This window comes from Sinocyclocheilus rhinocerous, unplaced genomic scaffold, assembly GCF_001515625.1.
Source record: "Sinocyclocheilus rhinocerous isolate Xijiao unplaced genomic scaffold, SAMN03320098_v1.1 scaffold166, whole genome shotgun sequence".
NCBI classification, from domain to species: domain Eukaryota; kingdom Metazoa; phylum Chordata; class Actinopteri; order Cypriniformes; family Cyprinidae; genus Sinocyclocheilus; species Sinocyclocheilus rhinocerous.
This window is the reverse complement of record NW_015633186.1, coordinates 1,270,298-1,287,420: the sequence shown is the minus strand read 5'-3', so window position 1 is coordinate 1,287,420 and position 17,123 is coordinate 1,270,298. Positions and strand designations below refer to the sequence as shown.

At 37.5% G+C, this 17,123-nt stretch overlaps 1 protein-coding gene across 2 annotated transcripts in view; it reads right to left on the bottom strand.

Annotated features, from left to right (window-relative positions):
• Nucleotides 1-8,442: 8,442 nt before the first annotated feature.
• Nucleotides 8,443-17,123, bottom strand: part of pitpnm3 (PITPNM family member 3) — an 87,465-nt gene continuing 78,784 nt past the window's right edge. Inside the window, exons 14-21 of one of the 2 annotated variants that reach the window (XM_016556998.1) lie at nt 16,772-16,888; nt 15,231-15,379; nt 14,853-15,002; nt 14,329-14,512; nt 12,641-12,769; nt 12,144-12,532; nt 9,044-9,631; nt 8,443-8,802 (exon numbers count right to left, since the gene is read on the bottom strand). In XM_016556998.1, the coding sequence (XP_016412484.1) occupies nt 12,212-12,532; nt 12,641-12,769; nt 14,329-14,512; nt 14,853-15,002; nt 15,231-15,379; nt 16,772-16,888 (1,050 nt within the window). In that variant the 3' untranslated portion in view covers nt 8,443-8,802; nt 9,044-9,631; nt 12,144-12,211. The other variant, XM_016556997.1, reaches the window with a different exon arrangement.

Here is a 17,123-nt window from a genome sequence, read left to right as displayed (position 1 = left end):
GATCTCCTTAGACCTGATCTGCAGTGAGGCCAGAGACGCGGCAGGGGACGGTCCCACTGCTGCAGCTGTGCTGCTAACAGGTCAATGTGGCAAAGTTTCACCATCTTAAAAGCTTACTGATTAGATGAAGCATATGAGTGGAAGGGTTGAAATCTGCAGCTAGATGACCTAAATACAATAGAGAGCTTTACTTCTTGAGAATAGTTACGAAATAGGAACTTGAGGAATATGTTCTGCATGTGCCAGAACAGTCAGGATTTTCATTAAATGAAATTGATTGACACAATATACATAAACTGGAAAAAATGTTGTTGAAACAATTTTAGAACAAACTCAGAAATTGCTAGTAAATTTCACAAATAATTGCAAAGAAATGTCAAGTAACAATAAATTAAATGATAAATAATAAAATTAAACCCCCAGTGTTTTCTTGTAAAAAGTAATCCAAAAATATTTGTTTTATTTACAACTTAGAAAAATATATTTTTTTACAGTGCCATTTTAAAGCACAGCTCACATTTGATCAACTACATACTGACACAGCCAACTTGGGGTACTAGGCCTTAATTCGCTTGGCAAATCTTAGCAAACAAAAATGAAAACATTTTATTTTTCTTGAATGTCCATCTAATGATTCTGAATTCTTATTTAGGACATTTTAGTACGGCATTGTGACACTGGCGCCACAATATCGCTACTGAATCAAAAGCGAACGAACGACTTTAATGAGTTTGTTCTTTTTAATGAATCAAACATACAGCTGTCACGGGTGCACACACACGAGGGACGAGGAGACGCTGGAGAATACTTTACACAAGACTTTATTCGTAGGAAGGAACCAAGGGAGACGAACTCAGGAAGACCTTCAACATCGGACAGAGAATTAGGGGCTGGGAACACTTTATATACACACACACAGGAGGAGGGGATGACGAGACACACCTGGGAGCAATGACACATCAAGGGAAACACCTGGGAAGAAATCAACTTAATTAATCAGGGGAGGAACAGGAAACAAACCAAATAAGGGCATGGGAAGGCACATGGGGAGCAGGACACACACGAAACATGGAACAGAGTCTGACAACAGCTTAACTCACTAATGAGAATATTTTTAGCGTTGTTACTGACTGGTTGTTCATATGACAACGTTTATCTTTAGATACACATTATGCGCTCAGTCCTAGTCAGTAAAGTTTTTATAAATAATGACAGAAATTTAGGTTACCTCATTGTTTGTTGTGTTTTGGCAGCTTTAAAAAGCTGCAAAAGGACAGTAAAAATGCTATTATTAAAATTCTCTCATCATCTAACAAAGGAACACTTCTTTTTCATTTATATTATTTAAAAGTGCTAAACAATTCGTAAATAGAATCTTAAGGGACTGGAATCGTTCCAGATTCTCATCCCGGTTACATCACTGTTATTCTTCCACATGAACTAGAACTTGAGGACAATGATTCGAATTCACAGCATGAACTGCACACAAGAGGGGGCAACAGAGCTTTAATTATTGGCCTACTGGAAAACCCCACGTGTTTCACTTCATAATGTATATAGAGGCTATCTATACAGTTGCCTTGTTCTTCTAGAAATGTACGGCGTCCTTTTGTAAAGTGCATGCTTTAAACAAAGGCCCACCGTGACAGGATGTTTCCTGACAAAGAAATCTAGTGATAATGCATGACAGATACATCTAGCGCGATATAGGCTAACTTAGGGGAATGTTTGATATTGATTTGCTTGTCCTCACGGCTGAAAACCTGATTATTTACTTCAATACCACTCTGCAGTAGCCTACACGTCACAGAATTGAATGAAACGCATTGTATGTCTGTAAAAACAACACTTGGAGTCTGTAGCCTACATAGAATGACTCCAAAGTAAAAGCAGCAGGCTAAATCGGGGTCGTTCTTTTGTTAACTTCTCTAATTGTTTGTAATACGACATTTACATACGCTTAATTCTGTCGATTTAATTTTCCGCACCAGATTTAGTGTGTCGTCAAGGTGTGATCATCCATGAATTACCCAGGATGCGGCCCAGAAATGAACCGGGGGGGGGGTCTCCATGGCAACACGTCTTGATCTATAAGCAAACTGAAACGCATGATTTGGGCTGACATGATGGAGATTGCGTCGTCATGTTTTGCCAATAACAATAAGTTTGAACAGGCTTTTGAAAACGGCTAACAAGACGATTCCGTGTAGATTTAGTAGCGATTAAATTCGGAGGAGAGCGCTGTTTCAATGACAGTCTCTCTGGATTCTCTCCATACATCCCGATATCACCAATCAGCTCAAACAAACTGCTTTAGAGAACAGGGAGGGTGACAGCAAATGATACAGCTAATGAAATTCTGCCTATTATGTTGACTCTTTGTTTTAGTTATTTAGTTTGCTGGTAAATTACAGTCCAAATCAATACGGCTTGATTTCCACCTACAGATATGTCAAATCCCGCTGTCGTATGTGATTTATGGGTCAGGTGCTTGTTTATTCCCGCTCCGGTTTTCGTGCTATAAACAGAAATGGGCTCTCAAAACATTCTCAGCCCACGGTTAGCTATTTCTGTCAGGTATAATGTATTGCCCTCTACGTTTAGCTTTGGCAGTCTGGAATGAAAATAACCTAAATGTGAAGGGCCTTTCACCCTCTCCTGTGCTTTCTATATCATCCAGTAGTCGAACAGGTAGGAAAATAACAGCATCATTTATCCTGCAGAAACTGTCCCGACACATTTGTAGTATACAAAGATGGTGAATTTGACATTTACGCACTTTTCCGAGTCAGCGAGATGGATTTTGTGTTGTATGCGTTTTTAAGATTTCAGTCAGTTCGATGAATTTATAATGGGCAGCTTTTATAAATGTTAACTTAGCCTTTCGAAGCTTGACACTTTCTGTTTTGAAATTGATGCCTGGAAAAACCTGAATGGAAGCAAAATAAGGACAGCATAGAAAACATCACACTTCAAATTAAGCTTAATTTAATGACTTTATTTACAGCTTAATTTAATGACTTTATTTACAATTTTAAGAGCCCTCTTGTCGAAAAAGCTGTGTGCAAAGTTTTACTCATAGTGAAATTGAACACATTTATGAAAAATCATTTAATAATTCTACTAATTGTAGGATGACCACACGTCCTCTTTTTCCAAGACATTTCCTTGCTGGGATTTTTATAAATTGCCTAAATTAGGCCTAAAATAAGTCCTAAAATATCCATGTTTTGGCTTTGTTTTCCTATTGATGTGCTCTCTACAAATCCATGGAAGCCCGTTTCTGCCATGGACTGAAAAAGCTAAAAAAAGGTAACTGCAACTTTTTGTCTCACAATTCATTTCTCTCGCAAAGAGTTTATATCTCACAGTTTACGACCATTCTCTGTAGATCCCACATCACCTTGCACGTGACGTCTGGTTATGTACAATGCTATTGGTTAAACAGTCATTATCTTCAGCAAATATGTAAACAATAGGAAAACAAAGTTCAAACCCTGACATTTTAAGGCACTTCAGACATCCCAGACAGGACGCGGCAAGGAAAAAAAAAAGAGTCAGATTATTATCCCTAGTGTCATCATAATGCAAGGATATAGACAGAATAAACTCAGCACTATTCTTACAGCAAAAATGTCAAAAAGCATGCCATGTGCACCCAAAAATGCTGCAACTTCAAGTCAGTAGTATCTTAAAATTGTTTCCTAACCAGTTATATACAGCTTTGGCATATGTTGTTACCCACAGTAGGTTTCTTGTTTGGCAGATGGTTTAATGAAATTATGCAATCACACTCTCAAAAAGTATGGAGTGAGAGAAAGAATTAAGCAGACAGTGTGTTTGCAAATCACATTAACTTTTCAATTTTTTGTTGAATTACTGTTACTGTTACCTCAACTGAACACAAATAAACTAGCTTCCTGGAGAAGGAACAAATGGAGGAAAGAATCTGACCTTAGAAGATCACCAGGTCACCTTCACTTGCCACTTAAGACAGAATGCACAGTCTCCATCTAATGAAGATGGACAAATACTGTAAGCCCTGCGTGGAGGTGATGGGAACCTCTTATTGTCCATTCTTGTCAGACCATTTTAAAGAAAATTGGTTTGAATTATGTAAAAATGGCCCCGTTGCTGTGTGGTTAACACTGCAATATATTGATCGTTACGCACTCAGAAAGGCTAGTACATAGTGCACATCCTCTCTAGAGAATGAAAGCGGTAACAGTGATTGAGGCTGTTCTGTACATGCTAACCCTCAATGTCAGGCTGGAGGATGGTTACGCTCTGAACCAGGACACCAGGGTGGTCACATGTCACATTAAATCCCCTGAGGCTTTCAACTGTGGCACAAAAATCTTTAATAGAACTTATTTCATCTGTCACGTTCTTCTCCAAAGTGTCTTTGTATACCCTAGAGTGACAGCAAGAGCAGGTCAAACTGACTTTCAGGGCCTTGGTCTATGGCCATTATTTCCTTGATGGAAAAAAAAAAACATTCAAGTTACCAGTTCAGATTATTATTCACTAAGTTAGCTCCTCCTCATACATCATATGTATGAGTTGTTTTCCTCTCAAGTCATGAAAGTACATATAACAGATGTGCCATAATTCCAAGATCATAGCTCATGAATCTTAAAATAAAATATGGAAATAGCAGTTTCCACGAACAAATTTCATCACTGATTACCAGGCGTCATAGATGGAATAAATGATGTAATAGTTATTTTTCTGGTTGGAATAGATATCAAATTATGGGCTGTCTCAGGAAGCATGACTGAATCATCCGAATGATTCACCACAATGATTTCAGCATCTAATAGAATAGGTTACACATTACTGTAAGGCTGGATGAAGTAATCTAAAACCACAAGATATGACATTCAAGTTAAATATTCATACTTGGGTTGAAGGCAGGGTCCAACGAGGTGCCTGTGAGAATGAAGAAAAAAATCATTCAAAACGTAGAGAAGAAATTGACAGAACAAAGCAAAATAAGGCTGTCGCATCTAAATGAAAAAATAAATAAATAAATAAACCACAAGACAAAAAACTACAACAAAACAGTACAAAACAAACAAATGTCAAACAAAACAGCACAAAACCACAATGCAACACAAAACAAATCAAAGAGACAGTACAAATGAATAAATTCCACATAACCACAATGCAAAACAAAAATCAAAAGCACAGTAAAAAATACAAACAGAAAAAAACAATACAGGACTAAAATTCCACAAATAAGTATAAAATTAGAAAAAGAGAAGGGAAACAAAAAAAAAAAACTACAAAGCACAGTACAAATAAAAGAAAATAAGTAAATAAATAAGATTACTTTATAATAAAAATACTTCAAAAAAACAAAACCACAGTACGACAGTAAAAAAAACAAAAACTACAGTACAACAAACCAAAACAACGGAAAAGGCTACATGCAAAAATTAAAACAAACAAAAACCCGGCAAAACCAACAGAAAGGCTGGTTTAAGAATTGAAGGGCATGCAAATTATGCAAATTCTAATTGCATATGAACACACTGTGAATATTTTAACATCCTGAACATTTTCAGCTATCACAATAATGATGATTCAGGACATTTTAACAGTGCCTTTAACAGGAGCTTGCTTGAGACGCTGCTGGATACTACACGACTTTCCCATGAACAACAGTGACTGGGAAACTAGTCCCTAGGGGCTCATGGGCTTGACCCTGCAGCTGAAGAATGCTCTGTAGCAGGATATGGATTATGACAGATGGGCTGCTGCATGTAATAGTTTGTGCGAGAGAACACTAATGTGTATTTGTGTTCATTTTGCAGAAGGTCTGCTTTCAGGGTAAGCTCTCTATCCTGGAGTCTTGCATGTCAGGTCAAAACATCTGTACTCATTCCAAAAATCATCCAGGAAGTCACTCAACAGTCTCAAAAGCCCCAGATTCACACAAATCTACATGCTTAAAGAACGCTGCAACGAAACTGCTGGTCTTAAGGGCCCTCTTGACTGGAATGATATCTATAATGTGTTGAGTGTTTGACTGGCTTCCATAAAAAGGCTGGAGCTGAAAAAACCCCAGTAACTAATAGATGGTGTCATGCTGGGACCAATCTTCATAATGATGAAAAAGGCACTAATGTGTAATTATTCATTTTTAAAGCTACAGTATAATATCAGATTGAAATAGGCTTCGTTTCTCCTTTGTGATGTTTCAGATATAGTCCCTGCCTTTGAAAAAACGTCCGTGGCTTTTCTATAAAAGGAAAAATTGAGTTCAAATCGGATCAGATGAAAATGCAAATAGTTAAAATCTGGTTTTATTCCCCTAAGCACAGTAACACAGAACAGCAGACAGGACATTTTCTTTTCAAAGCAATCCAATGATACCAAAATAAACATGAATTTTGCTTTGCACTCTAGAAAGCAAACGATGAATTTTAATTCTCATTTTGTTGATAAAACAAGCAATTATCTGCAATATTTGCAAGCAGTAATTACCATGCGAGTCCAAAATGAAGACGCATTCAATCAAAAATGTGCAACAATGCTGGCATGTCGAGAACAATAGATTAGAAAGCATCCATCAATAATCCCAGCGATACGTTCACACAATTTGCACATGCCGACCTCTCCGGCACATGCCTGGAGCATTAATCAGCTAAAGTGTGTGATTTGTGATTAAAGGGCCATTTCCATAGCATCCCAAAGAATGAGCGGGATACATTCATTAATGGTGACAGCCACTGAGAGCATTTGTTCACCTGCTGACTTTAAAAGACCACAGACGATATCCTGCAAGGAAAAAAAACTGTCCCTTGAGGGGGAAAGAAAAAGTTCATTTCACTGGAAACCTGTTGTCTGCACATTTGTCAGATGTTATTTGCGCTTGGTTTAAACTACTCGAACAAATTTAATGAGAAAGACAAAAGCGACGGGTGTTTTAGTTTTGCTCAGGTATCATTCATACCAGCGTAAAAGTGATCGGATAGTGTTATTTGCGCTTGGTTTAAACTACTCGAACAAATTTAATGAGAAAGACAAAAGCGACAGGTGTGTTTTAGTTTTGCTCAGGTATCATTCATACCAGCGTAAAAGTGATCAGATAGTATAATTAGCTTTGGATTTGCATACATATTAAAGAACAGGAATAGTCCATCTAGAGCATTGCAACCCTTGACAGAGTAATTGAGTGTAAAAACTCTGAGCTGCTTCCTCTGATGTTGTGTGTGTGTGAATTGATAGAGCTGTACTCACCTTTCTGGCTGGTCAGATAAAAGATCACAAGTTCACATGTCTATACAGCACTGACGGAGCTAAAGTTTACACAGATATATCAAGCAGGATCTATAATGATTTATTGAAGAATGAGTATACAGCTCAGTATAGGCCCAACAGAAGCACATCCACTGAAATAGACCGACTGGACCAAATACCACAATAATACATGTTGTCAAGAGGCCTTGACACAGTTGTGTACTGAATATATGTACTTTACATGTTTTCAAAATACAAATATACTTTTTCACACACCATCTGAGAATATAGATATTAGACAAATAATCTTGATAAGGCTGAAAACACGTTCATATATATTGACAATTCAGCAATGATCACACACGAAAGAATGAAAAAGTTTGCCTATAAAATCTCCACAAATTACAGGCTTCGTTTATAACTATCAGAGGATCAAAAGGCCACTAGCACGATCTCTGAATTAAAAATATATACAATAAATACAAAAGAGACTTGCATACATGTAACAACACGCGCACACATAGATACAGACTAAAACACTCATGCCTACCCACTTTCACACGGTCTCTAGTGTTATATAAAGATTTAAAGTTAAATATACGACAAAATAAAATTACATTTACATAATAATAAATTACATAAATACTTTCGCTGTGCAACTGCAATTTTCAATAGACAGCCCCATACAAAATACCAAAATCAGTAACTACGATAGCAAAATGTGACATTACAAGAACTATTGAGTATGGACACCCTCGTGGTGACAACAGCATTATAGTGGCCTGATAGTGTCTTTTGTTGATTTACATTTATTTATTGTAACACCAAGGTTGTCCTCAAGTATAGTTTAAAATACTAATATAGTATGTTCTTCAACAAGACCATCATACCCAGTGAGATGGATTTACATGTAAACAATATCAACGTTACAAAAATACAGTAAAACAGTAATATTGTCTAATGTGTTTTCTATTTTAATATATTTTAAAATGTAACTTATTCCTGTTATGGCTGGATTTTAAGAGCTGAATTTTCAGCAGCCATTACTCCAGTCTTCAGTGTCACATGATCCTTCAGAAATCATTCTAATATGCTGATTCTAATATGCTTAACATTTTGTGAAAACCATAATACGTTTTTTTTTCAGGATTTGATGAATAGAAAGTTCAAAAGCACTTTGTTTTATTTAATATAGAAATCATTTGTGTCAGTGAAAATTGCATTCATCAGTTGCATCAGTTTTTCCATTTATTTATTTATTCCCCAGATTTACTGTCTGAAAATAATCTTATGCTTCACACGTAAATTGATCTTGTTTAGGGATGTTTAAATATTTGTACTGGAAAAGAGACAAAAATACCAATTAAGAAAATGCTTCATTGCAGTGTGAGCACTGCAGATATTGCCACACACAAATGCATCACACATATGCATTTCGCTTCAGTGCCACTCATTATATATTTACAACACGAGTGAGAGACAGGCACAAGAAGAACCACCGATGGTTGTAAATATGCTTCTGCAGTGTACCAGAGCTGCGAGTCGTGGCGTGACCTGGCAGTAGGGATGTTTAAATATTTGTACTGGAAAAGAGACAAAAATACCAATTAAGAAAATGCTTCATTGCAGTGTGAGCACTGTAGATATTGCCACACACAAATGCATCACACACATGCATTTCGCTTCAGTGCCACTCATATATTTACAACACGAGTGAGAGACAGGCACAAGAAGAACCACCGATGGTTGTAAATATGCTTCTGCAGTGTACCAGAGCTGCGAGTCGTGGCGTGACCTGGCAGAGGAGTGGGTGGAGTTCAGTAGCAGTGGCCATCGCTGTCAGACTCTGTTCTGGCTGAGCGGCTGAACAGCAACAGGGGCGACAAGAGTTCAGGCCAGGTAGCCACACTGGCACAAAAGGTTAATGTACAGTTTGCAAGTCCGTCTGGCCACAAGCGGGCCATAGACAGCCGCCCAGAGAGCAGACAAATGCCTGCAATATTAAAACAGAGGGATTATTGAAGGAGTCAGCGCTGCCACCTGTCCGAGCAGCGGGATACTCACTCTACCTCTTCCTCCGTATTGCTTAGGTGCAAGGAAATTTGATGTTTTCTCTAAGGATCTTATCAGATATCCTCTTTGTTCCTGATGGGTGATGCGAGGAAGCCTTTGTACAATGCTAAATAAATCCATAAATTCTCTATCACTGGTGGATGAAACTGAATTTCCTCTGCTCCTGCTGCCGAAACAAAGCATCAGGACTCAGAGTTTGTGTGTCGTTGTGTCAGATCCATGCGGATGGCACTTCACTGAGGAGTTTTTATCAGCTCAGGTGGGATTTGTCTTATTTTATGGTGTAATATCAGCAGAAGGAGTAAAGACGCTGTGGGGTTGAAGGAGGAAAGAGATTGTGAATCGAAGAGCGCTTCACACAGCAGTCACGCTTCAATGAGCGCCCAAATAAATATCTTTTTCATTATGAAAATCATCAGAGAAAATTACAAACGGTTTCCCAAGGAGCCACACACAGGCCGCGGCCGGCATCTATCTCATCAGGCAAACATTATTTGGCAAAAGGGAAGAGCGCTTGAGTCGGGGCATGTCTGGGCACTCTTATTTGCGGATCACCGGGCGCAGCAGAGGAGCCCCTCAGTTGCACATTTGCATTCAGATTTGCACGGCGTGATGGGAGATGAGGCGGTGGGAGGCCCGAGCTCTATTAATAATTCTTCAGCCTTTTTTACAGTCCTGAATCTGATTATGAATGAACCAGAGCTAGAGGAGGGGTACCCTCTCATTTAATGGCAAGGTTCGGAAGGATGTCGAGCCACTAGTACTGTCCCTAATCACTTTTTCTCCGTTTGCTGGGATAAAGCCACTAAATCATTCAAGGAGGGTTGCAAACAGACATCGTGGGGGTTGAGGTCTTGCTAGGTTTTAATGAATACAAATTTTGGGTTATGAATTCAGCGATGCTGAGATTGAATTTAGGAATATTTTACAGCACAATGGTAATGCGGTGAGAATATTAGATGCCTGCTCATTTGAAATTTTTATTTAACTCTAATTTAAAACATGGTCATGCCCTATCCACACACAAAATCTGTTTTGCATTAGAGACAAAACAAAAAAGCCTAATGGACTGTTCAACACGATATATTTTGCCTTTAAAAATACAGAAAAAACGGAATGGGGAGAAAATTACATTAAATAATTTAATTCAAAATAATTTAAATTAAGCTAAATGCTCCTTATGGTTTACATTTTATTACCAATAGTCTGTGATTACAGTTTTTTTTTAATTATTATTTTTTACTCAAGCAATTTCTACCCAATAAAAAAAAATGTATGTACATTTTAAAATGTAAAAGTTATATTCATTAAAAAAAATTAAAGTACTTTTTTTATTATTGTATTGTATTTGTATTATTTCCATGACTTCCAGGTCTCGAAATCACACTTTTAAAATTCCTTGGTTGTTAAAAATGGCCATAGGAAAAAAAAAATCTTTCTTTCTTCCTTCTTTTTTTTTTCTCTTGTCCCATCTCCCCTCCCTTGCTGTTTCACTGTTCTCTCTCTCTCTCTCTCTCTTTCACTCTCTCCCCCTACCTTGTTCCCCTCCTCGCTCTTATCCTTTTGGCTTGAAATAATGTTTTTTTTTACTTGAAAAGGGAAAGACTTGTACAAAGAACTGCCACTGGGTCTGGCAAGCAAGGCTCTGAGAAGTCAACCGACTGAGGCACAGACTTCAGGAGCACTGTGAACATCCTGAACTAGGGTCTATTAAGGAGAGGCTGTGACTAGGTCATACGTCAATGCCCTAGAAGGGGCCTCCCTAAGACCTAGGATTCAAAGGAAATGGGTTCACATTTTATCTCGCTGTCTTTTCCCATCATCAGTTTGAAATAATTCAATCTCTCTCAATTTCTCTTTTCCCCTCTTCCTCATTTTCCTGTCTATCTTTCATTTTTTATTTTCTCGCCCTCCTCATTTTTCCCCCTACTAAAGATAGGGAATTTTTTTTTTATTATTATATATATTTTTTTTAGTATAAGCTATATTCTCAAGACGGTGGGGTGACAGCAATGGAAAATAAATGGTAATTAAATGGGGGGTTAGTTACTATACTTAGAATTTTACATATATTCAAATTGGGAAAAAACTTTCTCCTTTTTCTTTACATATATTTTTTCTTTTTATTATCTTCAATAATAGCAATGTGTACATACTGGATCTGCATAATATATTATTATTATTATTTTTATTACTATTATTATTACCACTACTACTACTGTTATTATTATTATTTGTTTTTTTTTCAGTAAAAAAAAAAAAAAAGAAAGAAAATAAATGCTAACTTAAATAAAACAAAATATAAAATAAAAAATGGCCATAGTTAAGGGGGGAAATTATATTAAGAAATATATTTCAGTTAGCTTAAAAAAAAAGCTCATTTCAAAAAGCTTATTCTATTTAATTATTTCATTTATAGCTTATACACACACACACACACACACACAAACACATACATACATACATATATATGAATCATTCAAGTGTGACAAATATGCAAAAAAAAAAAAAACAGGAAGGGGGCAAAAACCTTTTCACAGCACTGTGTGTGTGTGTGTGTGTGTGTGTATATATATATATATATATATATATATATTCATTTATAGCTTTATTTATATTTATTTACAGCTTATTTATATTGCCTTTTTTAGCATTATTTTAATTTTAAGCCATCTTGTGGCCCCCTTGCAAGTGTGCTTAGGCCCCCTAGTGGGTCCCGGCTCCCTGGTTGAGATCCACTGGTCTAGAGCATGTTTACGTAAAAAAAATAAAAAAGCATGCAAAATGTGTTTTGTGCAAACAGGCTTAAAACTAAAGCTTACCTGGGCTCTGTCCACCGAGAGATCATTACCATCTGTCCTTTTTCCATCCCTCCTATGTTTCTTTTGGGTCAGGGAGTGGTGTCGCCACGGTGCATGGACCCCCGTGCCCACATGGCATGGCCTGGACCCCCTCCACCCCCATGGTCCTTGTCCGACTCGGGCTGGCTCTGAGCTCGCTCTGGTTTAGGGTTGGGTGTCATGGGTGGCTCAGGCTGCTGCACCGACATGGTGCGGCGAAGGTGTGTCCGCTTACACAGGAAGTCCGGTTTGGCTGACAGACCAAATGAGCCCTTTCGAAGAACCATTCGCACCGAGGAGCTCTTCTTGGGCCGGGCTCTGTGACTGAACTGCAGGGAGGAGAGATGTACTGCATAGCCCTCGCTCAGGAACTGTGGTAGGTCAGAAGACATGAAAAGATATTAGAGAAAACTAGATTAATTTTGACCAGTTATGGTGGAAATTGAATGAAAGACAAGGAAGAATCAAAGTTAGTTAACCTGGCACTGATTCTGGTACTTCTTAGAGGGCCGTCCCACTATATATATCTGGTTGGGGTTGAGGCCCAGCATGCTGTAGACGGAAATGTCCTTCATGGAGCCATAGGCGCAGTTGATTTTAATGTGACACTGCCAACATGAGAAAAGGGCAAAGTGTGATAGACGGCCTGAGGATACACTACAAAAACACCTCAGTTCCTGTGTGACTACTCATGCGTGAGACAGAGGAGGCAAGCGTGAGAGAGATGGACCAAGAGAAGCAGAAATAAAGGAATAAAGAAAAATGATTCTTACTCTTCATTCCTACTGTGTGGTATATTTTCATGTCTCCATCAAATACAGTATTTGAAATGTACACTCTGCCATTCAAAAGTTTGCGGTCAGTAAGATTTTTTTATGTTTTTAAAAGGAGTCTCTTATGCTTACCACAGCTGCGTTATTTGATAAAAAATACAGTAAAAACAATAATATCATGAAATATTATTACAATTTGAAATAACAATTTTCTATTCGAGTGTATTTTAAAATGTAATTTATTCCTGTAATGACAAAGCTGAATTTTCAGCAGTCATTAATCCAGTCTACAGGATCACAGAAATCATTCTAATATGCTGATTTGGTGCTCAAGAAATATAACTTTTTGCTATCAAAATTGAAAACAGTTGCAGTGTTTAATATTTTTGTGAAAACAGTGATATGCTTTCCCCCCCAGAATCAACTGAAAGTTCAAAAGAACAGCATTTCCTTGAAATAGAAATCACTTTTGATCAACTGAATACATCATTTTTGAATAAGAAGTATTCATTTTTGATCAATTTACTGCATCCTTTCTAAATAAAATGTATTTTTAATCGAATGCATCCCATTTATTTATTTATTTATTAATAAACTGACCTCAAACTTTTTAAAAGTAGCGTATATTTCTATACATAGGATAAAATACTTTCTTACTATTAAGTACAGATATCATATTAGCTAGTTTATCACAATTAACTGAACATAAAGGTGAATTTGAAATAATTTCACTAGTTGTAATAGAAGTGTCCATTTTTGCCATGTTTTCGGGTGCTTCTCACATGAAAATCTGGCAATTTATAACATTTGAAGTGTTTCTTCATTAATCTTTTCTTTAATTTAAAATATTTCTTAAATTTCACTTTCCATCATGTTAAAAATTCTTACAAAAGTCAGTTTCTCAATGATATCACCCTCCAGCAAGTGACATCATTTTTGGTGGGAAACCAACAGCAAAAGCACCAGCAAGTATTCGCAATGGATTTGAAGAAATCTTTGATGTTTTATGGTATTTGTTTATCTTACTCTTATTCTTGATCAAATTTTAAAACCTATATAATGTCATAACATTTGAAAGATGGTTAATTAAACAACTGGAAATTGTAGGTTAAATCTTAATCCCTCATTGAGCGCTGGTTGAATACAGCTTTTTATTTCCATCCTGATAGGCATCCTGTTTGTTTTAAAATGTGCACATAAGAAGTTATGACTCATAAAGTGTCTGAGCTTAACCAGAGCATATTTCTGAAAGTCTAGTGAACCCTTTTATAGAAACACTTCCCTAAACTTCAACACAGGCATATTCGTATTTTACAGTTACAGAGTTCAAAAGGTACTTCAGAACAGGAATGACCCATATATCAAATATGTGGACACGGTAGTAGAAGACTAACCTCTTGTACCAAGTTCCTGAGGAAGATGGTTTTCTGGCGAAGAGGATCGTGCACCAACCCCTCCGAGAAGAAGATCATCCCCTGAGGGAAGTTGTGTTGAGACAGCCAGGACACAACCCTCTGCTTCTGCATGTCTGGACGGCCAGTGATGTAAATGATCAGGTAGCCCAGATCCTGCCAGTGTCTGCATGCAAAATACAATCATTTACCCTCTGAGCAATCCCATAATGCTTGGCGAAAAACAGTTGGGGACCGATTCCTGGACAGTCACGGCACCTGGTCCTCCAGCAACAGATTGCATTTGACAAAGCAGTAAATTTGCCCAAGGACAGTCTGGGAAACAACCCAAGATTGTCCATTTGTAAATCCCAAACCCCATCTGATATCTGGTATCAGCACTTTGCTATCTCTATGTTAAATGAAATCCAATTGTGCCTCTTTTCAATATTGCTGTGGCATGAAATGAAAGCATCGATTCTCTCTCACACGCATTTACACAGAAAGCCACCCTTTGAATTTGTTACCTGACCACATCCACAGCTCCAGGCCGTACTTTAGGGTCGCTGCCCATAATAGAGACGCTAGCGGCAAATGAACCGTCAATGCTAAAGACGACACACTCCATCCCCTGTGGCAAGACCGTCAGGAAAGCCTCTGCGCTTGTCTGGTCACCCCTGCGAGGAAAGAGTGACATGAACAAAGATCCGGCTCTTGATCAAGCTCAAGATGCGGCATGAAGCCGAGATCAATTTAACAGCGAGGAATCGTTCTCCTTCAGCCCTCAGGGTGAGAGTTTTATGAGTGCCAATTGAACGCTTGCAAATTATCCCCGCTGAGACAACCTTGAGAGCATGGCCATTTTGGATACATTACAAGTAATCCTCAGGGTCCCATTGACTTACTTGACAACCATTTTGATGGGGTAGACCCCCACGGCCAGCTTTTTGCTTTTGGGGATGGTGTAGGTCACTCTGCCACTGCTGTTGGTCACCTCGGTGTCTAAGTGCTCCCAGCGACCCGACTGCGGCTGGGTCATCACGTACACATCGACCTGAGAGACAAAGCAACAAAGAAACAGACAGTGGGAGGAAGCGAGTGAGATGGAGATTATTGAGGCATACTAGGGTTGTCACGACACCAAAATGTCAGTAGTCGATCCCAGTACCAGTGACATTGCTATATGCCAGTTTCAAAACCACAGCAAGCACTGTTTTGCTATTTAATACACTCCTTTATCTGATGCATTAAATATTAATATACAAATTGAACAAAAGTGACAGTAGAGATATTTACAATGCCACTCAAGATTTCCATTTCAAATAAATGTTGCTCTTTTGAACTTTACTTTCATCAAAGAAACAGATAATAATAAGAAATATTTCTTGAGCACCAAATCAGCATATTGCAATGATTTCTGAAGGATCATGTGACACTGAAGACTGGAGTAATGGCTGCTGAAAATTCAGCTTTGCCATCAAAGAAATAAATTACATTTTAAAATGTATAAAAATAATAAAACAGTTACTTTACTGGTTTGTACAACCTCATGAATAATTGCAACCACAGTTAAGACTTCATTGTTTACACTATGGTTTTAAATTCATTTATAATTATTTACAACAAGATTACATTATGAATAATTATAATGGATTATACCCTTTAATTACCATTTATAATGCATTACACATAAAGGCTTTAAGTAAAGTGTTACCTTAACATGTAATAATATTTCACAATATTACTGTTTTGCTGTATTTTTGATCAAATAAACAGAGCCTTGGTCAGCATAAGAGACTGCTTTCATAAACATAAAACAAAAAACGGACAAAACCCACACTTTTGAATGGCAGTGTAAATAAGTTTTTAGAAGTAAATATTATTTTTATATTAAAAATATTTTATAAGGCATGCAGTATTTATCAATAACATTACATTTTGAATAACTCAAAAACAACAAGAAAATAAAATCAAGTGGCTTTGTGTCATTTTTATTAATTTTAACAACAAAGAGTAAATACTGTAGGTATTTTCACAACATTATACATTTTTCCTGCCTGTCAAAGTATAACTTTACATTAGTACTTTACCAAGATATATTAGCCAATATATTAGTTATTGGCTTCAGAATGTACTGTAGATAATGAATGGTTTACATATTGACACGTCTGTAAATCTAACTATGCGGTTCATCAGATGTTTACATGTGCAGCCACACATTACAAGGTGCAAGTGCTATTCACAGAGAACTGAGCGTGTACTGATACTGTAAAAGTTACTGGTAAGCTTTCACTTGCGACCGAAGTACCAGTATTATCATTCGTTTTTTCATTAGTAGTATCACTGTGAAAACAACAACCCCTTAAGAATTCCACTGACATTTTGGTTGCATGCAAACAGCTTGTTTGAATGCATATTCTATGATAGTGGACCACAGCTCTCTCACCTTTTCCCCAGTCAGGGTCACCATATCCAGCGGACCGTACATGAAGCGACCAACCAGGGTCTGATGCCCGTCCTCCGTGGCGATGACATCATTGACTCTGTGGTTGGCGGTGACATTCTGCAGACAGAAAAAGATGCCAGGTTGCCTCTTCTTTTCTATCAGAGTCTGTTATGACAAATAAATAAGGCAAAGGATAAGCGTAAATGACACTGATAATACTGCCATCCTTCCCTTCTGCAATAAATTTCATTTCAGTGATAAAGCTGTTCTACACAGAGCTCAGTGAAGATAAATCCTACAGGCAGCTGTGCTTAAATGGGAAATTAAAGCAAGCAAAACAGAGCTATGCAAA